The sequence below is a fragment of the Erinaceus europaeus genome, chromosome 11, assembly GCF_950295315.1.
Source record: "Erinaceus europaeus chromosome 11, mEriEur2.1, whole genome shotgun sequence".
Taxonomy (NCBI): domain Eukaryota; kingdom Metazoa; phylum Chordata; class Mammalia; order Eulipotyphla; family Erinaceidae; genus Erinaceus; species Erinaceus europaeus.
In genome coordinates this window covers 74,518,737-74,539,614 of record NC_080172.1, presented here as the reverse complement: position 1 = coordinate 74,539,614, position 20,878 = coordinate 74,518,737, and the positions used below count along the sequence as shown (strand labels likewise).

Sequence of the window (20,878 nt, the reverse complement as noted above, 5' to 3'; positions counted from 1 at the left end):
TTGTAGGTCCTACATTCAGCTCTTTTCACATTTGATTTGATAGAAAGTGTCCTGGCTCGAGTAGAAGAACTCATTGAAATAAAAACAAAGTCTACCTCTGAAGAACATACTGGGATAAAATGAAATCTCTACTTCCTAAATAAAAACTAGTAAAATGTTGTTTTTCATTATGAATTATTTAATGTCTTTGATAAAATCTTTTATGTGAAACACTTATTGCTATGAAAGTTAATATAATTCATCAATTTTTGTAATGACATATAGATCGGTAGTATTCTTTTGTTTTAAAAGTTATCTATACATACTACATATCCTGTACTGATTCTGATAAATATCACTCATTTTTGCTGACAGGTTTAATTTCTTTTTATGTCTTCTTTATATTTTAATTAAAATTTTACTTTGGCTTTTAATTTTTTTCTTTTAAAAATTATTTTTATTGTGGAAATGTTTTTTATAAGACCTGTCACAAAGATACAATTTCATCTCATTGGAATCTGTGCCAACACATCTCACCCATCACCAAAAATCTCTCTCCACCACAGGGCATTAGGCCCCAATTCCCACTTCAACTGTTCCTACCTCCCCCTCTAGAATCCTGAGATCTGCTAAAATAGACCACAGGTTTATTAACATTTCAGTCTATATTTTCCCTTGTTTTCAGAATCCATATGTGACTGAGATCACCTAGTATTTGCTTTCTCCTGGTTTATTTCTATTATACATTTTAAATAACTGGGAGTGTGGCTCAGCAGGTAGAACACTGTCTTTGTATGCACAAAGCCCCAGATTTGATCCCTATACTACATATGATAGAACAGTGCTCTGCTTTCTTTCTCCTGCTTACATGAGTTTTTTTTTTCTCTCTCATATACACACACACACACACACACACACACTTTTTTTTTTTAAGTTATCTACATGGCAAATACTGTAGATGCCATATTACGTCTTAAAATTTCTAATGTCAAATTGGATCATACCATTATAAGAGAAGTTCTAAGTTCAGACTAGCTGACTGCTTTCAACTTTCCTCTCTTTTCTAGCTTTGAGAGTTTTATGGGGCAGATTTTAGCTGCAGTTACTTTGTGAAAGCATCTGCAAATAGTAATTTTAGGAATACTAGCTTCCCTTGTGGGAAGGAGGGAGAAAATATATATAATCTTCCTGTAGTCTAAGGGGCTACTTAAAATGCACTCTAATTTTCTAGTATGAATGAAGTCCATCCAATTTAATTTGTGTCATTAAGAAACTGATTTTTATGTATACTTACACAAATTTTTTCCTAAACATTATTAGGGAAATGATTGAACAAAATTCTGAAAGTAAAATCAATTTCAACTGTATGCATTTTATTTGAAAATAATTTAAATTTTAAGTAAATATATATTTGAACGTTACAAGGTAACTGGTCTAATTATTTTAATACTCTCCTAAAATAACAATTGATATTCTAATTTGAATTAAATGAATCACTACTCAGCTTTTATCTTTTGAAGTGTTTTCCAAACAGGACTTTTCTCAATGATGTAAGATTTAGTTATTCTCATTCTGTAGCAGATGCTATCTGTATATGGTTTGGAGTTGATCTGGAAAGAGACAAAAACATGCAATATTATTTACAAGAATAAAGTATTTTTACAGGGTCATAGCAAAAAACACTTAACTGTCATTCAATAAATATCAAGTCACTATGTGCTAAATAAATAGCATCTATGTTTTAAAAGTTAGAGCAATAGGAAAATACCTAATCTGTCTTTAAAAAATATCAAACATACATTACAAAATTAAAATACCCTAACATTTGCTTTACTTGAGATCTGTTCCACCTGCAAGAGTAAAGAATTCATAACTGCTTAGTTAAGTTGCTAGCACATATAAAGAAGAGACAACTGATGGAGGACCTCCTGTGAAATAGTATGTTTAAACTGATGGCTTTTCTTTCTTTTTTAATCACTTCATTGGGGATTTGTGATTTACTGTGCAGGCAGCTTCTTTTAAATTTAAAGGGAGTGGTCCAGGAGGTGGCGCAGTGGTAAAGCTTTGGACTCTCAAGCATGAGGTCCTGAGTTCGATCCCTGGCAACACATGTGCCAGAGTGATGTCTGGTTCTTTCTCTCTCTTCCTATCTTTCTCATAAATAAATAAAATCTTTAAAAAATATGTTTAAAAAAAAAAATTTAAAGGGATAGCTCACCTGCGAAGGCATCTGGTCTGCTATGGGCACAACCCTGGTTAGAGCCCTACCCCCACCACACTGGGGGAGGGTTTCAAATGCTATGGTGTCTTTCCTTCTTGTTCTATCTGACAAAGTCAATCCAGAGTAGTGAGGCCCCCAGTGATGGCAAAACTGAAGGACTGGCGATAGCTCACTTGGGATTGTGTCTTCTCTGCCATGTGCATAACCCAGCTTCAAGCCCTAGCCTCAGCATCAGTAGGGGAAACTTCAGTGTTATGGTATCTCCTTCTCTGTTTTGATCAGAAAAGAAGTTGACCTAGAGCTGTGAAGTCCTACCGAAAAATAACTTAAAGATATAGATAACCTATAGTGCCAACACTTCAGACTATGACTAAATATACTTTTGGGCCCAAAACCAATCATTCTGACAGTAGTTACCAGAAGGAAATTAGAAACTGACTTAGTGTGTGTTATTTTCCTGAAGTGACTCACCTTAGCTATAGTGCACATAAGATTAATAGCATTTACTGTATTATGTACTGGAAGTATTCGTAAGTTACTACCCAGGAATCTGGAAAAAAAAATTGGTAAGTTAAATCATACTGACCTATATTTGTTGTTTTAAAAGAAAGGAGATTTTTGTCATTTGCATATTTATTCATGCTCCACATTATTCCATAGAAGATTTGATATTAATATATTTGATGCAATACACTTAATTGACCAAGTTCATTTTGGTTGATTTTGCAGGTGATTCACATAGTCTAACATGAAATATGAAACTTGTCATCCTAATTCATAATGATAGCTACTTAGTCTGCATTTCATTATGACATAGATGTGTGAACATTAAAAAACTTATTTTGGCAAAACAACTCGCTTTCTTAAAGTAATTTAGTAAAGTAAAAATAATTTAAGAAAAATAATTCCATAGATACTATTTTTCCTTACCTCTGCTGAATTTTGAACATCAGTTTCCATTCCTCTGGCCCATGAAGGGCAGCAGATAAAACCAAAAAGCTATTTTGGTGAGTGTTAATAAACTTTTCAATTTTGACTAGAAATACTTCTTCAGCTGATGTAATACATGCTTTAGAATCCATCAATAAAAATGCAACTCCTAGGAAAGGTGAATATAATATGAAACAAAAAAAGTTTATAAATTCAATAAAGTCAACAAAATAGCTATAACTTAGTAACAAGAATCTGGCCGTCAAACTGGTAACAAGTAAAAATTCTGACAAAACTTTAGAGATAAAAATTTTAGGTAGTTTATGAAGTAATTTCTAAATAAAGTTTTTGGTTATTTTTTTCCTCCCTGTAATGAAGGCACTGGCTACATGCAAATAATGCCTAATTTTAGCTGAATTATATTTTAAAGTTGAATTTTTTAATAGACTTTTTACTTTATTTTAATGAGAGATACAGGGAGAAAGACCAGAGCACTACACAGCTCTGGTTTATGGTGGTGCTGTGGATTGAACCTGGAACCTCAGAGCCTGAGGCACAGAAGTCTTTGCATAGCCATTATGCTGTTTCACCAGCCCTAAAGTTGAATTTTTACATTATGAATAATTTTTTGCCACAGAACAGATTCAGGTTCTTATGTATGAACAAAAACTGTAAATCAATAAAGTCTTAAGAAAGCTTGCAGTTATTTTTTTGTGAAATATTTCTACTAGAATAGAAACACATAAAATATATAATGGCATAATTTATTTATATCTTACTTTCTATATAAAATCACATATATAACACAAATGACTATAAATACATTTAGCAGCGAGAAAGTTGCTTAGCATGCAGAGTGCAGGACTTAAGTAGAGGCCCAGGTTCAATTTCTCACACATATGCCAGTCATGCTCTATTTGCCCTCTCATAATACTGCCCCACTAGGGAAAGAGAGGGACAGGCTGGGAGTATGGATTGACCTGCCAATGCCCGTGTTCAGCAGAGAAGCAATTACAGAAGCCAGACCTTCCACCTTCTGTACCCCAGAATGATCCTGGGTCCATACTCCCAGACAGGTAAAGAAGCTATCGAGGGGATGGGATATGAAACTCTTTTAGTAGAAATTGTGTGGAGTTGTACCCCTCTTATCCTATGGTCTTTTCAATGTTTTCATTTTATAAATAAAAATTAAAAAAACATAAATCTTTGATAAATTAAAAAAGTTTTTTAAAGAATGGTTCCTTAAATGATATGGGTTTGGGGACACTTTGGGGAAAACATGTTATTACATGCTGAGTGAATTTAGGCAATTTATGTAATTTCTTTGAATTTAAGTTTCCTCAACTGTAAGACTGGGAAAAATTCTGTTAGGTTATTGAAAGGATTAAATAATGTATGTAATAAGTGGGCAAGATGGGTGGGGGAGATAGCATGAAAGAGTCTCTTGCCTGAGGCTCCAAAGTCCCAGGTTCAGTCCCTGGCACCACCATAAGCCAAAGCTGAGCAGTGCTCTGGTGTTTCTCTCTGCATCTCTCTCAAAAATAAAATAAAAGTGGTCAAGATGCAGAGTAGGTGTTCACCAAAAATATTTTTTATCTATGGGGTCTCTATTCAACCATATGTACAAAATTTAACTTTCAGCCTGGAGGTCTATTTCTAGGAGATTTAGAAAGTGCTTGTCTTTAAAATCTCTGCTATACTACAGGTCTATTTGTAATGCTTCTCATAAAATCTTTCATAGGCAACTCTAATCTCTTCTGTCTTCCCCAAACACAGTGAACCTGTCCCCCCCCATCTCTCCATCCTTATCATATCCTAATGTATTTCCTTCCTGAACTGTGTCCATAACACAACTTAAGATTTCAAGAACATTTACTTATGCCGATCGGTTGTTTGCTTATATAATATTCAGCAAATGTATACAAAATTATTAAATAAACAACTTTTATGTTGCTTTCATATATAAATTTTGACTAATGAATTATGGTGCTGGTCTTTTTGTAATACAACACAAGTACTGATTCTTTGGAGAGGTTGTTTCATTTTATTTTCACCTGAGTTCCAAAGTAAGCAGATTTTTACCTTCTGTTCAATATTACTAAATCAATTTTAGTTCAACAACTGTAATCTTGATAATTTTTATTATATTTATTTATTGGGTAGAGATAGCCAGAAATCAGGAAGGAAGGGGGTAATAAAGAGGGAAAGAGACAGACACCTGCAACACAGCTTCACCACTTGCAAAGCTTTCCCATTGCAGGGGGGGGGGGTGCTGGGGACTTAAATCCTGGTCCTTGTGCATTGTAACATGTGTGCTCAACCAGGTGTGCCAGCACCCAGCCCTAGGATATATTTTGTAATTATCCATATATATACCGAAGCAGTAACAATTTTACATATTTAACTCTCCAAAAATATAACACCTTACATATATTACTTTGCTATTAAGCTACCAAATTATTAGAATTTATACCTATGTATTTTATGGAAACTTTAAATATAGATATTTATTAGTATATATACTGTACCAGAAAGAGAAAATATAATGGATCCATTTTCCACTGAATCTGAATATCGAATTTTGTGATTTTGATTTTCTAGGGCAGTTGCGACTTCATAATTCTTTAAAAAAAAGTTTCAGAAATTCAAACATAAGGCAAGTTTACAACAGCTTCTTGACTGAGGCCAGTGAAATTTTAAATAAGTTTAATGACTTTATAACTATATTAAAATAAATGCTCATCAAAATATACATTAGCTCTCCTTTGGACAAAAGAAACTAAGAAAAACATTATATTCTATTGAAACAAAAATGTAGGTTTGGAAATGAGTTGTGTAATAATGTTTCTTACAGAGAAAAATTAAGGACAGTGCTCAAGAATAAAACTTTTTTAAAATTTCTTTATTGGGAAATTAATGTTTTACATTCAACAGTATTTACAATAGTTTGTACATGCATAACATTTCCCAGTTTTCCATATAACAATACAACCCCCACTAGGTCCTCTGTCATCCTTTTTGGACCTGATTCTCCCCCCCTCCACCCCAGAGTCTTTTACTTTGGTGCAATATGCCAATTCCAGTTCAGGTTCTACTTGTGTTTTCTCTTCTGATCTTGTTTTTCAACTTCTGCCTGAGAATGAGATCATCCAAGAAGAAAACTTTAAGGACAAAGCAAATGCAAACTACTTTTTTTTTTTTAATTAAGCAACTTGGATATGGATTCTGGCAGGCATCAATGTATAACCAGAGGTGGATATGGTGTGTTTCTTAAAATGGCAGAACCATGAAGTACTATGCATAAAATAATACACAGGAGACAACCAATTCTCTGGAGTTCATCTGTTTATCAGTTACTTTTTTTTTTTTTTTTTACTTTTAAAAGATATTTTATTTTTACTTGAACGAGAGAAAGACACAGAAAGACCAGAACACTGTTCAGCTCTGGTTTCTGGCAGGGTTGGGGATTCAACCTGGCACCTCAGAGTCTCCGGCATGAATTTTTTTTTTAATTTATTTTAAATTTTTTTTATTGGGGAATTAATGTTTTACATTCAACAGTAAGTACAATAGTTTGTACATGCATAACATTCCCCAGTTTCCCATATAACAATACAACCCCCACTAGGTCCTCTGAGTCCTTCTTGGACCTGTATTCTCCCCACCCACCCACCCCAGAGTCTTTTACTTTGGTGCAATACGCCAATTCCATTTCAGGTTCTACTTGTGTTTTCTTTTCTGATCTTGTTTTTCAACTTCTCCCTGAGAGTGAGATCATCCCATATTCATCCTTCTGTTTCTGACTTATTTCACTCAAAATGATTTCAGCCAAGATCGGCTGAAATCGGTGGTCACCATTTTTTGCAGCTGAGTAGTATTCCATTGTGTATATAGACCACAACTTGCTCAGCCACTCACCTGTTGTTGGACACCTGGGTTGCTTCCAGGTTTTGGCTATTACAAATTGTGCTGCCAAGAACATATGTGTACACAGATCTTTTTGGATGGGTGTGTTGGGTTCCTTAGGATATGTCCCCAGGAGGGGAATTGCAGGGTCATAGGGTAGGTCCATTTCTAGCTTTCTGAGAGTTCTCCAGACTGTTCTCCACAGAGGTTGGACCAATTTACATTTCCACCAGCAGTGCAGGAGGGTTCCTTTGACCCCACACCCTCTCCAGCATTTGCTGCTGTTACCTTTTCTGATGTATGACATTCTCACAGGAGTGAAGTGGTATCTCGTTGTTGTCTTTATTTGCATTTCTCTGACAGAGACTTGGAGCATTTTTTCATGTGTTTCTTAGCCTTTTGGATCTCTTCTGTGGTGAATATTCTGTCCATGTCCTCCATTTTTGGATGGGGTTATTTGTTGTTTTGTTGTTGAGTCTGGCAAGCTCTTTATATATATTGGTTATTAGCCTCTTGTCTGATGTATGGCATGTAAAGATCTTCTCCCATTCTGTGTGGGGTCTCTTGGTTTGGGTAGTGGTTTCTTTTGCTGTGCAGAAGCTTTTTAATTTGATGCAGTCCCATAGGTTTATACTTGCCTTAGTCTTTTTTGTAATTGGATTCATTAAATTGAAGATGTCTTTAAAATTTATACGGAAAAGAGTTCTGCCAATATTTTCTTCTAAGTATCTGATAGTTTGTGGTCTAACATCCAAGTCTTTGATCCACTTGGAATTTACTTTTGTATTTGGTGAAATACAGTGGTTCAGTTTCATTCTTCTGCATGTTTCAACCCATTGTTTCCAACACCATTTGTTGAAGAGACTCTGGTTTCCACATTTAATAGTCTGAACCCCTTTGACAAAGATTAGATGTCCATAGTTGTGGGGGATCAGTTACTTTTAATGTACCTCTAAATTGTGTTAAGTTTTTTATCAGCTAAAATGTCCCCTTCTCTCCTTATCTTTTTCTAGATAAGGACATGGGGGGGGGGGAGAGAAAGAGAGAGAGAGCAGCCACTGCACTGAAGCTTCTTCCTTCCATGGATGAGAGCCAGGCTAAACCTGGCTCCCTCACATGGCAAAGCAACACACTATACAGGTGAGCTATCTCACTGATCTGAGCTAAAATCTTTCACCTGCACATATGAAGGTTCCTCTACCTGGTGCTCTCCTGAGTGATATTCAGATCACACACGACTTTAGGTACTCCATCAGCTAATAACAATGTTGTACTTGACATTTGTAAGTGTTTCAGGCAGCATACTGTAAATTGTTCTGTTTTGGTTTTTTTACGACTTGACAGTTTCCAAGTTTGACTATTTTTTTTTCCTGCATTGTCATGAACATTATGTCCTTGGGGGCCAGGCAGTGACTGGTTAAGTCTCACATTACAGTGTGCAAGGAATCAGGTTCAAGCCCTGGGAGGTCCCTAAAGCAGGGCTGCCGGTGTCTCTCTGTCTCTTCCCTTCTCTATCTCTCCCTCCTCTCTCAATTACTCTCTGTTTCTATACAATACTAAATATTTTTTAAAAGAACGTTTTGTCTACTTCACATAGAGTTAGTCTGTTTTGCTTTTTATTACTTGACAAACTTTTCCAAGTTTGATTAACATAGAGTTAGTCTGTTTTGCTTTTTATTACTTGACAAACCTTTCCAAGTTTGATTATTTTTTTCTGCACTGTCATATAAGTTATGTCCACTTTGTACAAATGAGGCCACTGAGAATCATCAAGGTATGAAGATTTTCTTCATAGTCCTGGATACCTGTATTGCCCAATGTGGCACTGAGCTCTGAAAAAGTGACTAGTCTGATTTGAGAAATGCTGTAGGTATAAAATACCTACTGGATTTAAAATACTTTGTATGAAACTAAATGGTATAACATATTTTTTTTAAAACCTGTATATTTTACTTCATTTTGAAATACTTGTGATATATTAAGTAAAATACATTGTCTTAAAAAATGTGTTAAGCTGTAAGTGACCCAGAAAGCAAGCATAAAGACAACAGTAGTTTTGGGACTGGGCAGTGCTGTACCCAACTAATTGTACATACTACAAAGAGCAAGGATCCTGGTTTGAGTTTTGCTCCTCACCTGCAGTCAGAAAACTTTTATCACCAGTGAGGCAGGTCAGCAGGTCTGCACGTATATCTCTCTCTCCCTCTCCCTGTTCTCTCCTTTCCCTCCCCCCTCTCAATTTCTCTCTGTCCTATCCAATAAAAGGGGAAATGACCTCCAGGAACAGTGCATTCGTAGAGCTGGTACAGAGCCCTAGCAATAACTCTGGAGGCAAATAATAAAAAATAAAATGCCTTTTAGGCATATTAACTTTCTTTTTAATTTTGCTTGAAATAATAATTTAAACACACCGGCTAGAATTATGTGACTGATGTGTATTTTTTCTTTTCTAAAAGAATTTTGTTCCACTTAACCAGATGCCAACATTAAGAGTTTAACTCTGACTCTTCCTATTAAGTTTTCTTCTGTTTTAAGATTATACTGCTTCCACTAATGGCAGATTAAGTAATTTAGGCCAGTCCTCCTGCTGAAAAAAACTAGAAAAGCTTGACACTTTAAAAAATATGTTTGAATACATCAGAGGGCTAGCTGTACAGTGAAAAATTACAAAGTCAAGATCTATATAGAAATTCAAAGACATGAGTCCTACATTTAGGCCATGTCTTCCCTAAGGGCATCTGCCAATTCTGTAAGAGGCAGATCAGAGCTTTTGATAAAAGTAGTACAGCTCTTACTGGGACTGCTGTTTAGGATCAGATCCCTGAAATCATATTTAGATGATACTATATTACTCCCAAGATTCTTGCAGAAGTGTTCCCTAGAGCAACCTTCATTAGTCAGGTCTTCTTATTTGAAATATAAATGAAAAAAAATATTTGAATAATTAGTTTCAGTTTTCTTCTAATTAGTATCTTCACTGAGTAGAAATATCTGCTTCTTACATAAATAATACCTTAAAATTCGAGTTGCCAGATTTAGCAAATATATAGGTTGGTTAAACTGGAATTTCAAATAAACAACATAGATTAGGGGCTGGGTGGTGGCATACCTAGTTTGAGTGTGCACGTTACAATGCGCCAGGACCCTGGTTTGAGCCCCCAGACCCCATCTACAAGGGGAAAGTTTTGTGAGTAATGAAGCAGTGCTGCAGATGTCTCTCTTTCTCCCTCTCTACCACCCTCTGCCCTCTTGATTTCTGGTTCTGTCTCATAAATAAAGGTAATATATTTTTTAAAGTTACGACATAGATTATAGCACAAGTATGTTCCATAAAACATTTTGGATATACTTACACTAAATTCACTGTCTGAAACTCAAAATTTAACTGAGGGTCCTATATTCTGGCAACCATACTGAGGGCATTGGGAGTTTAATTCAGTATCAAAATTAAGACTCTGGAGAAACAGAATGTTAATCTAGGTTTTAGATTATTTCTATTGAAAATTTTTCAAAAACAAATTCCAATATACAACAGAAGTAGTAAGACATACAGAGAGACAAGATTACATGAAAGAAAATAATCAGAAATAATAGACAGACTTGTAGAGAACCATATAATAAAGAATTTAGATAAATAATTTAAAATGTATTTTCTTTGTATGAAATAAAATAACATTGAGAATTTTAACAAAGAATAAGGAACATATATTAAAATTTCAACATGTGTGAAATAAGTGAAAACTTATCTGAACCAAGTCTTTTAAAATGGAAAGCAGTTTATCAAACAGACAAAGGAAGAAGATAAATATATGAGCAGGGACAGAAATATTTCACTGTTTAGAAATTTCAGATCTGAAACTATGGCCATTATGTGGTGAAGATATAAGGTACTAAAGGGGAAGAAGGCCTCAATACCTTGAGATGTAAGGAAGCAGTGCTTTTTTAGGGGGAGGGGTGAGGTTTGATAATGAGGGGAAATGTGAAATTGTATATCTGAATCAACTACAGTCTTACAAAACAACATTTCCACAATAGGAATATAATTTAAAAACTTAAGGTTTTATCTTTGCCTCTCTCCTTTTACCATGGGATAAACATATCTTTCTTTATTTTTTTTTTTAATTTTTCCTTTTGTTGCCCTTTTTTTATTGTTGTAGTTGTTACTGTTGTTGATGTCATTGTTGGATAGGACAGAGAGAAATGGAGAGAGGAGGGGAAGACAGAGAGGGGGAGAGAAAGATAGACACCTGCATACCTGCTACACCACCTGTGAAGCAACTCCCCTGCAGGTGTGGAGCTGGGGGCTCCAACCAGGATCCTTGCGCTTTGCGCCACGTGCGTAAACCCGCTGCTCTACCCCCGACTCCCGGGAGAAACATTTCTTATACCATTGCTCTAGTTATCAGTTGGTGCCTAGAAGATAAATATCACGGGCAATGGAAAACATCCTGTTTGCTTGGAAGTTAAAATAAAAAATGCTGTGGATTGCTAAACTATTCTCAGGTATTCAGTTTCCCATCAATTCATCCTCCAAACTCTATGGATATTGCTTCTTCTCAGTGATACTTAGTCTTATCAGCTTTTCTTGTTTATAACACAACCAACTTAAGTAATATATTTGTACACATGAATTACCATTTCTGGAATCCTTGAATATCTCTAGTAGAACAGACTTAAAGAGAGGAAAAAAAAACAGCTTTTGAAAATTGTCAAAGTTCAAATATTTAGAGGTTTTGAAAACAGATGTAGTAAAAAATTAAGTTATCTTTTAAATATATTCATCTTATGTACTTGTTGATTCATACAGCCTTAGATAATTAAAATATTGTTTTATTGCTTTTATATTTTTAATTAAAGATATATGGCTCACATTTCTTTACCTTAAGAGATGAGCTAATAATAATGGTAGTTGTCCACTTAATTTTGTCTTTTCTACCACTGTCAGCCATCTGTCTTTGATGCAACAATCTGATAAAAGAGCAAAAAGAACAGAGAGAAATACTTGGTGAACAACTTAAAGATAAAACAATGGCAATGAAGATGTTATAAATAATATCTCGGGGGCCAAATGGTTGCACACCTGGTTAAGGACATGTTACCACACACAAGGACTCAAGTTTAAGTACTCGCAGGGTGAAAGTTTCATTATTTTGAAGCAAGTACTGCAGGTGTCTGTCTCTCTCCACCTCCCCAGATATTATAATTCTCTCTGTCCTATCAAATAAAGGAGGAAAAAAGGAACTAATGGCCACTAGGAGCAGGCACCAAGCCCCAGCAATAACCTTGGTGGCAACTGAAAAAATATATATATATCTGAAAGTCAAAATCTAATAGTGAAAAGATATGTTTTGTCATAATTGAGCATATTTGCTTTTTTTTTTTTTTACCAGAGCACTGTACATCTCTGGATGATGGTGTTGCAGATTGAACCTGGAACTTTGAAGCATCAAGTGTTAGATTTTGTTTATATAACCATTATGCTATATACCCCGCCCAATAATTGAGCATATTTAATACTGTTTTCTTAAAAAAAATGATCAAAAGCAATGGCTCCCATTTCAAAAAATTAACTTTCAATAAACATTTTGTTAAGAACTATGATGAGTACAGTGAAAAAGTGGGATTGTTTAACGGAGTTTGAAGTGAATTTAATGATCTTCTGAGTCTTTAACCTGGGCGCATATGTCATGATTCAAAATAAGTATACAAGTAGAAATACATATTTAGAAACCTTGTTGTTGAATACCATAAAAAACATTTTCACGAGGATGACTTGGAGGCAACATGACAGAAGCAAATGGCCATTTCTGGAAAGCAGGCACATGGAACTCTATATTTAAGGATCATTCATGAGAAGCTCTAGAAACAGCCAAATGCTTATTCTTAACTAATGGAAGATAATTTTAAAAACTGTTGTTTTAAGTAATGATTTTAAAAAGGCATACAGATTTGTTTCATGAATTAGAATACTACCAGAAGGACTGGTAGTGGTGGTGAACCTGTCTGAGTTTACCCATTACAGTGTGCAAAGACCTGAGTTCAAGCCCTTGGTCCCCACCTGGAATGGGAGGCTTCACCTTCCTCTTTACCTCCCCTTCCCTCTCAATTTCTCCAAGTCTCTATCCAAAATAAATACATAAATAAATAATATATTTAAAAAATAAAAGAGGGGGCCAGGTGGTAGCACACCTGGTTAAGCACTATCAAGCACAATGTTATCACACTCAGTAACTCGTTTGAGACCCCCACTCCCCACCCGTGGGGGAGGGGTGGGGAGGAGAGACACTTCATGAGTACTGCAATAGATCTCCAGGTGTGGAGATCTATTTTCTCTCTCCCTCTCTATCTCCCCTCCCCTCTCTATTTCTCTCTGTCCTATCAAGTGTAATAGAAAGGAAAAGAAAAAAAAAGGAAAAAAATGGCCACAGGGAGTGGTGGATTCATAATGCTGGCACTGAGCCCCCACAATAACCCTGGTGGGAAAAAAAAAAAAAAGAAGAAAAGAGAAAAGGTACAATTCAAAAGTCATGAGAATTGGGGTTGGGGGATAGCTCACCTGGCAGGTGCCTTATAATGTGCCATATAATATATGCCTTATAATTCGTGCTGCTCTGAGTTTAAGACCCAGCATCACTTGGGAGCATCACACACAGCACCAAGGGAGCTGTAGTCTCTCTTCCTCCCAACTTTTTATTTTTACAGTTTTTCTCTCATGCTTTCACTTAAGAATGAAAAAGTTGAGAGAGTGTGTGTGTGTGGGGGGTAGCACAGCGGTTTAAGAGAACGTGGGTGCGAAGCACAAGGACTGGCTTAAGGATCCTGGTTTGAGCCCCTGGCTCCCCACCTGCAGGTAAGTTGCTTCACAGGTGGTGAAGCAGGTCTGCAGGTATCTACCTTTCTCTTCCCCTGTCTTCCCCTCCTCTCTCCATTTCTCTCTGTCATATCTAACGATGACATCAGTAACAACAATAATAACTACAACAACAATAAAACGAGCAACAAAGGGAAAATAAATATAAAAACAATTAAAAAAAAGGGGGGTTGGGCAGTAGCGCAGTGGATTAAGCGCATGTGGTGCAAAGCTCAAGGACCTGCAGAAGGATCCTGGTTCGAGCCCCAGGCTCCCCACCTGCGGGGTAGTCACTTGACAGGCAGTGAAGCAGGTCTGCAGGTGTCTATCGTTCTCTCCCCCTCTGTCTTCCCCTCCTCTCTCCATATCTCTGTCCTACCCTACAGCAAATGACATCAATAACAACAACAATAACAACCACAACAAGGCTGTAATAACAAGGGCAACAAAAGGGGGGAAATGGCCTCTAGGAGCAATGGATTCATGGTGCAGGCACTGAGCCCCAACAATGACCCTGGAGGCAAAAAAAAAAAAAAAAAAGAATCAAAAAGTCAGCTCCAGGAGTCTGCTTAGTGGTGAGGCTGAAGAAGCACAAGGCTCTGGATTCGTTCCCTAGTGTGAAGAGGAGACACAGTGAGAGGGAAAGAATAAGAGCAAGAAGGAAAGAAAGGAAGGAGGAAAGAAGGAAAAGAGAGACATACCTGTTATGAAAGTGGCACAGCTGTTAGAGCACCCTATTTCCATGCCAGTAGCTTCCAGTTTGATCTCTGGTACCATGTGTACTGACTCTCTGTGTAATATGAAACTATATCACATGAAAAAAGTAAATGTCTTAAATGCAAATAAATAAAAGCCAAAGTAGGGTAAACAAATGTAAAGATTAACAAAGCATTAGACCTTTAAGCAGGAGGTCCTGAGTTCAATCCCTGGCATCATATATGCCAGAATGATACCCTTAGTTATTTCTCCCTCTTTCATCTCTCTCACTAATAAGTAAAGAAAAATAAATCTCTAGAGCACTAGGAACATTTTTTATTCTACTGAGGTTATTCTGATTAGGTTCCCAGATAGTTCCTGGATGAAAGCGAGTCACCAAAAAGGCTAAGCCAAGATAAGAAGCTTGAAACTTTGGGTCCCATCCCTCATCATTCACAGGGGCTAAAAATGGAATTCAAATAGATTTTGCCTATGTGAGGAAATATCGATAAGATCCCAATAAAATAGGACTCAGAGTGTTTTCAGGGTGGTGACTATATCCACACTAAGAGGGTGATACAGTCCAGCTCCATAGGACAGACTTCCCTCTATGTATCTCTTCCTCCAGCTGTTCATCTGCATCATTTAACATACTGCTTAATGAATTTGTAAATGTGTTTCCTAGAGTTCTGTGAACCACTCTAATAAATTAATCAAGATGCCTTTTGAACTTTCAGTCTATAACTGGTCAGTCGAAGCAAAGGTAGTAACTATTTAGGCTTGTGAGAGGAATGTGAACTGTGGGATGTCTCGTGGGACTGACTCCTTACCTGTGGGATCTGCCACTCTCTCAGGACAGACAGGGTAAGAATTGACACCCAACTGTTATATAAGATAACTTTTAAAAAAAACCACATATTTTGTGACTAGAAGTGAAAATTTTTTGTGTAATTCCTGCCTCTGAAGGAAGAAACACACATCAGGGAAAACAGATTTTCTCCCTACATTAAAGGGGTGGGGGCAGGAGTTTGTTTCCTTTTTTAAGTCTTTTACACTTTCTTTCTGGAAACACTACCTCAGTTAAGCAATTAAAGTCTACATCAAGTCATAAATCATGTTGACAGAATATATATACCTTTGACTTGATTTACTCCTATTCCTATTCTATAACCCCTATTATGAGAAAAATAGCAAATACATAAGCAGGGCATCTCTGACAAGCATTCCTCAAAACTGTCAGGGTCATCAAGAACAAAGGTCTGAAAAGCTGTCACAGTCAAGAGAAACCTCAGCAAATATTACACATAATGTAATATACTAGTTGAAATCCTAGGACACAACTAAAAGACATTAAGGAAAAAAAAAAAAAGAAATGTGGGGAAAAAAAGTAGACTATAGTTAATACTAATGTAGTAAATGTGCCATATTAATTAAGATGTTAATAATAAGAGATGGTAGATATATATATATAATATGTGGAATTATCCTGTACTGTTGTCACAAATTTTCAATAAATCTAAAACTCTCTGAAGAATAAAATCTACATTAAAAAAAAATCCTGCTTCTCCTTTAAGGGCCACTAGAAAAATCTACCTTCTTGGATATGAACTTAATATTCACTAAAGAGATCCAGAAGGCCAAGCAAGATATATGCAAAAATGCTTCAAGTCATTTATTGTCAGAGAAATGCAAATAAAGACAACAATGAGAAACCACTACTGTGAGAATGTCATACATCAGAACAAACAGTAGCAACATATGCTGGAGAGGTTTGCAGGGATGAGGGCACCCTCCTGCACTGTTGCAGGGAATATAAATTGGCCCAACCCCAGTGGAGAGCAGTCTGGAGAACTCTCAGAAGGCTAGAAATACACCTTTCCTATGACCCTGCCAATTTCTCTCCTAGGGATAGATCCTAATGAACCAAACACAACCATCCCAAAAGATCTGTGTACACCTATGTTCATAGCAGCACAATTTGTAATAGCCAAAACTTGGAAGCAACCCAGCTGCCCAACAAGAGATGAGTGACTGTGCAAGTGGTGGTCTATATACACAACGGAATACTAGTCAGCTATTAATGATGAATTCACCTTACCCACCTCATATTGGATGGAACTTGAAGGAATCATATGAAGTGAGATGAGCCAGAAAGCAGGATGAATATGGTATGCTTTCACTCATGGACAGGAGTAAAAAAGACTAAAAACAATTGCAGGGATTGGTGGAGTAATTTAGGCACTGAGACCCAGCAAAACTCGGGTGTCAAAACAAAAACAAAAATCACTTTCTTTTTCTGAAAGTCACTTTCAATAATAATTAGTTAATTTCACCTTAGGCAGTCTTATTCTTTTGAACAGCTCTAATAATTGGATCTTCCTGCTGTATTGAAACCAGCTGCTCAATAATTTCCTTATTTATTGCATGAGTGAGTGAATGACAAGTTAACTATCTCTACAAGAGCAAGAACCTTCTGTTTTACCTAACCCTATTATCTCTAAATCTCACATAAACTAAACATTCAAAATATTTGTTTTTGAATAAGTAAATGATTAGCCAGCCTGGGGGGGGGAATAGCTGGAATTTTTAAAAATCTATTTTATATTGGATACATATAGAGAGAATGTGAGATGGAAGGAGAAACAGAGAGAGAGAGAGAGGGAGAGGGGGGAGAGGGGGAGGGAGACCAGCATCCCTGCTTCACCATTTGTAAAATTTGCCCTCTGCAAATGGGGACCAGGGGGCTTGAACTCAGGTCCTTGCACATTATAACATGTGCATTAAAGGAAGTGAGCCACTGCCTAGCCTTGCATTTTTTTTTACACACCTTATACCATTTTATTTTCTTCAAATTTTAGTCTTAATAATAATAAATGCTAGCTCATCATTTAGTTCTTTCTTGGATCATGACTGGTGTTGTATCTGAAAAGTCATGCTAGGTTATCTGCACTACATTTTCTCCCATGTTCTTTTCTTTAATTCCTCCCTTCCTTCAATTTTTTTACTGGGAGGTTTACAATACAGTTGTTGGTACACAAGTACAATTTCTCATCTCACCAAGATAGGTGTCTGCAAAACACTCTCATTCCCAAAATAGGTCCATCATCGTATACCAGCACTTGAAAATCCCTACCCCCCACCAATCTCTTTTCTGCACTCCTATTCAGAGTTCTTTGCTTTGGTGAAATACACCAGCAGCCCAAGTTTTAGTTTGTGTTTCCTGTTCTTTTTTTCCCTTTCTCTCTTTTATGGGGAGTGGGGGGGTGGAATTACAATTAACAGTAAAATGCAGTACAGTAGACAGTACATGTGTAACATTTCTCAGTTATCCACATCACTCTAACTCGCCACTTAGGTCCTCCTCCACCATCATGCACCGGGACCTGAACGCCCCCGCCCCCCACTCCCAGAGTCCTTTAACTTTGGTGCAATACACCAAACCCAGTGCAAGTTCTACTTTGTGGTTTTCCTTCTGTTCTTGTTTTTCAACTTCTGTCATGAGTGAAAGCATATCATATTCATCCTGCTTTCTGGCTCATCTCACTTCACATGATTCCTTCAAGCTCCATCCAATATGAGGTGGGTAAGGTGAATTCATCATTAATAGCTGACTAGTATTCCATTGTGTATATAGACCACCACTTGCACAGTCACTCATCTCTTGTTGGGCAGCTGGGTTGCTTCCAAGTTTTGGCTATTACAAATTGTGCTGCTATGAACATAGGTGTACACAGATCTTTTGGGGTGGTTGTGTTTGGTTCATTAGGATCTATCCCTAGGAGAGAAATTGGCAGGGTCATAGGATAGGTGTATTTCTAGCCTTCTGAGAGTTCTCCAGACTGCTCTCCACAGGGCTTGGGCCATCTTCCATTCCCACCAGCAGTGCAGGAGGTAAAATGGTTTCTCATTGTTGTTTTTATTTACACTTCACTCATAATCAATAACTTTGAGCATTTCTTCATATACCTATTGGCCTTTTGGGTTTCCTTTAAGTGATGGCTTCTTTTGCTGTGTAGAGCCTTTTCAATTTGATGTAGTCCCATTTTTTTTTCATGTGACTGCATTTGAGTCACTGAAGACGCCTATAAAACGTAGATCAAAAGTTTTGTCAATGTTTTCCTATAAATATTTGACATCTTCTGGTCTAACATCCAAGTCCTTGATCCATTTGGAGTTCACTTTTTGTTTGTGGTTACATGAGGTGGTTCAGTTTCATTCTTCTGTACATTGCAACCCAATTTTCCCAACACTATTTGCTTAAGACACTCTCCTTTCTCCACTTAATATATTGGGCCCTCTAGTCAAAAAGTATGTCCTGGGGTTGGGCAAGTAGAGCAGTGGGTTAAGCACACATGGCTGAAGCGCAAGGACTGGCATAAAGATTCTGGTTTGAGCCGCCAGCTCCCCACCTGCAAAGGGTCGAGCCCCTGGCTCCCCACCTGCAAGGGGGTTGCTTCACAGGTGGTGAAGCAGATTTGCAGGTGTCCTCTCCCACTGTCTTCCCTTCCTCTCTCTCTCTCTGTCCTATCCAACAACAATGACAGCAACAATGATAATAACAACAACGATAAACAAAAAAGGGCAACAAAAAGGAAAAAAATAGCCTCCAAAAGCAGAGGATTCATAGTGCAGGCACTGAGCCCCAGCAATAACCCTGGAGGCAAAAAAAAAAAAAAGTAGAAGTCCCTGGGGCCTGGCAGTGGTGCACCAGGTTAAGCACACAATGGCACGAAGCTCAAGGATGGGTGTCAGGATCCTGGTTCAAGCTCCGGCTCCCCACCTGCAGGGGGGTTGCTTCACAAGTGGTGAAGCAAGTCTGCAGGTATCCATCTTTCTCTCCTCGTCTCTGTCTTCCCCTTCCCTTTTGATTTCTCTCTGTCCTATCCAACAACAACAATAATAATTGACAGCAATGACAACAACAACAAAATGGAAAAAATGGCCTCCAGAAGTAGTGGATTCCTAGTGTCGGCACCAAGCCCCAGCAATAACCCTGGAGGGAAAAATAAACATGTCCCTAGGTGTAGGGGCAAGAGCTGCAATTTTAGCCTTACCCTCAACAATCTAGTTTACAGTCAAGTTAATGAAAATCTACCCATACAACCCCAGTACATATAGTTAAGTCTTCACATCATTAAATATAGGCTTTATAAACAATTTCAGCTAACTTAAGTAAAGCTAAGAGAGGGTAAGTAATTTTGTGCACTGTTAAGTGAGAAAGGAATCGGGGTCGGCAGATCCCTAAGCGTAAACTGCAAATAACGAGGAATGAATCAGAAAACTGGGAGTGGTCTGGCAAGACTCCCTCAACAGCTCTGAGGGAATACTTCTAGGAGTGCAGTCATGTCTGCGACCCATGAGAAAGAAAAGAAAAAATGGGTAAAAACCAATGTAAAAGAAAAAAAAAAAAGCACCTGAAACTAATGACTTGTTAAACCTTTTCCCAATACCTTGACTTTTTCTAAGGTTTCCTTGGCTTCCCGCAAGTTGCCACATATATGGGTAACTGAACACTGTACAGGAATCCGCTGAAAGTCACTTTTATTCTCATTCTCTTCACAGTCCCTTCCTCTTTAACTGTTTTTTGGGTTTTTTTTGTTTTGTTTTGTTTTGTTTGTTTTTTAAGATTTTCACTTCCCCAGGCAGGGGTCGGGCGCTGAAAGAAGGGGTTAGGAGCAGCGCCTGAAGTGAATGAACTATGGATCATTTTGCGCAGTGAGTCCAGGCTGGGTTTCAGAAAGCGAAGCAGGTCCACCGCGCTCGGACCCGCCGGCAGCACCTTCCCTGAGAGCCCGCGGCGCGGGGAAAGGGCGGGAAGCCGCTGCACGAGGCCCGGGGCAACGCCATCTTGTCAAGTCTGAGGGAAAACACACCGGTAGAAAAACACAGAAGGAATCAAGAAGAGAAAGAAAAAAATCAAGAGTTGGGGTTAAAAAAAAGCCAGGAGTTTGGTGTTTTGTAGCCATTTGGCCAAGGATGCAAACGCACCTGATCAGCAGATCCGCAGAGAATCCTAAGGGACTCCACGGGGCCAGAAGGTTGGGTGGGGGAGAGGGGCGGTGAGTAAAGCCTGCCTGCGCCTGCGCAGAAAGCGCTCCTCGCCCTTAGCTTCTGCGCAGCCGCAGAAAGGTTCCATGCGACCCGTGTTCCCTTACGTTGTATACTGACTGCAGTGTGCACGAAGAAATGAGGTTAAGGAAGAGTGAGGCACCACCCCCACCGCCGCACATTAGACATCATTGCTTTTCAGTTTCCTAACATGCAGATTCAGGTGTTTTTTTAAATTTATTTACTAG

The 20,878-nt window shown here is 37.6% G+C and overlaps 2 protein-coding genes across 4 annotated transcripts in view; one reads left to right on the top strand and one right to left on the bottom strand.

Moving 5' to 3' along the window:
* GLMN (glomulin, FKBP associated protein) overlaps nt 1-159 on the top strand; it is a 35,387-nt gene extending 35,228 nt beyond the window's left edge. For all 3 annotated transcript variants that reach the window (XM_060202069.1, XM_060202070.1, XM_007533281.3), the window contains one exon: nt 7-159. In XM_060202069.1, the coding sequence (XP_060058052.1) occupies nt 7-123 (117 nt within the window). In that variant the 3' untranslated portion in view covers nt 124-159. The remainder of the gene's footprint in view (nt 1-6) is intronic.
* Nucleotides 160-1,453: 1,294 nt separating this feature from the next.
* On the bottom strand, nt 1,454-20,628 carry C11H1orf146 (chromosome 11 C1orf146 homolog). Its single transcript, XM_007533282.2, is given in 7 exon segments — nt 1,454-1,486; nt 1,488-1,589; nt 2,672-2,750; nt 3,131-3,299; nt 5,659-5,752; nt 11,917-12,004; nt 20,571-20,628. Coding segments are annotated over 6 exon segments (546 nt in total). The 5' UTR covers nt 11,986-12,004; nt 20,571-20,628.
* Between the last annotated feature and the right edge of the window lie 250 nt (nt 20,629-20,878).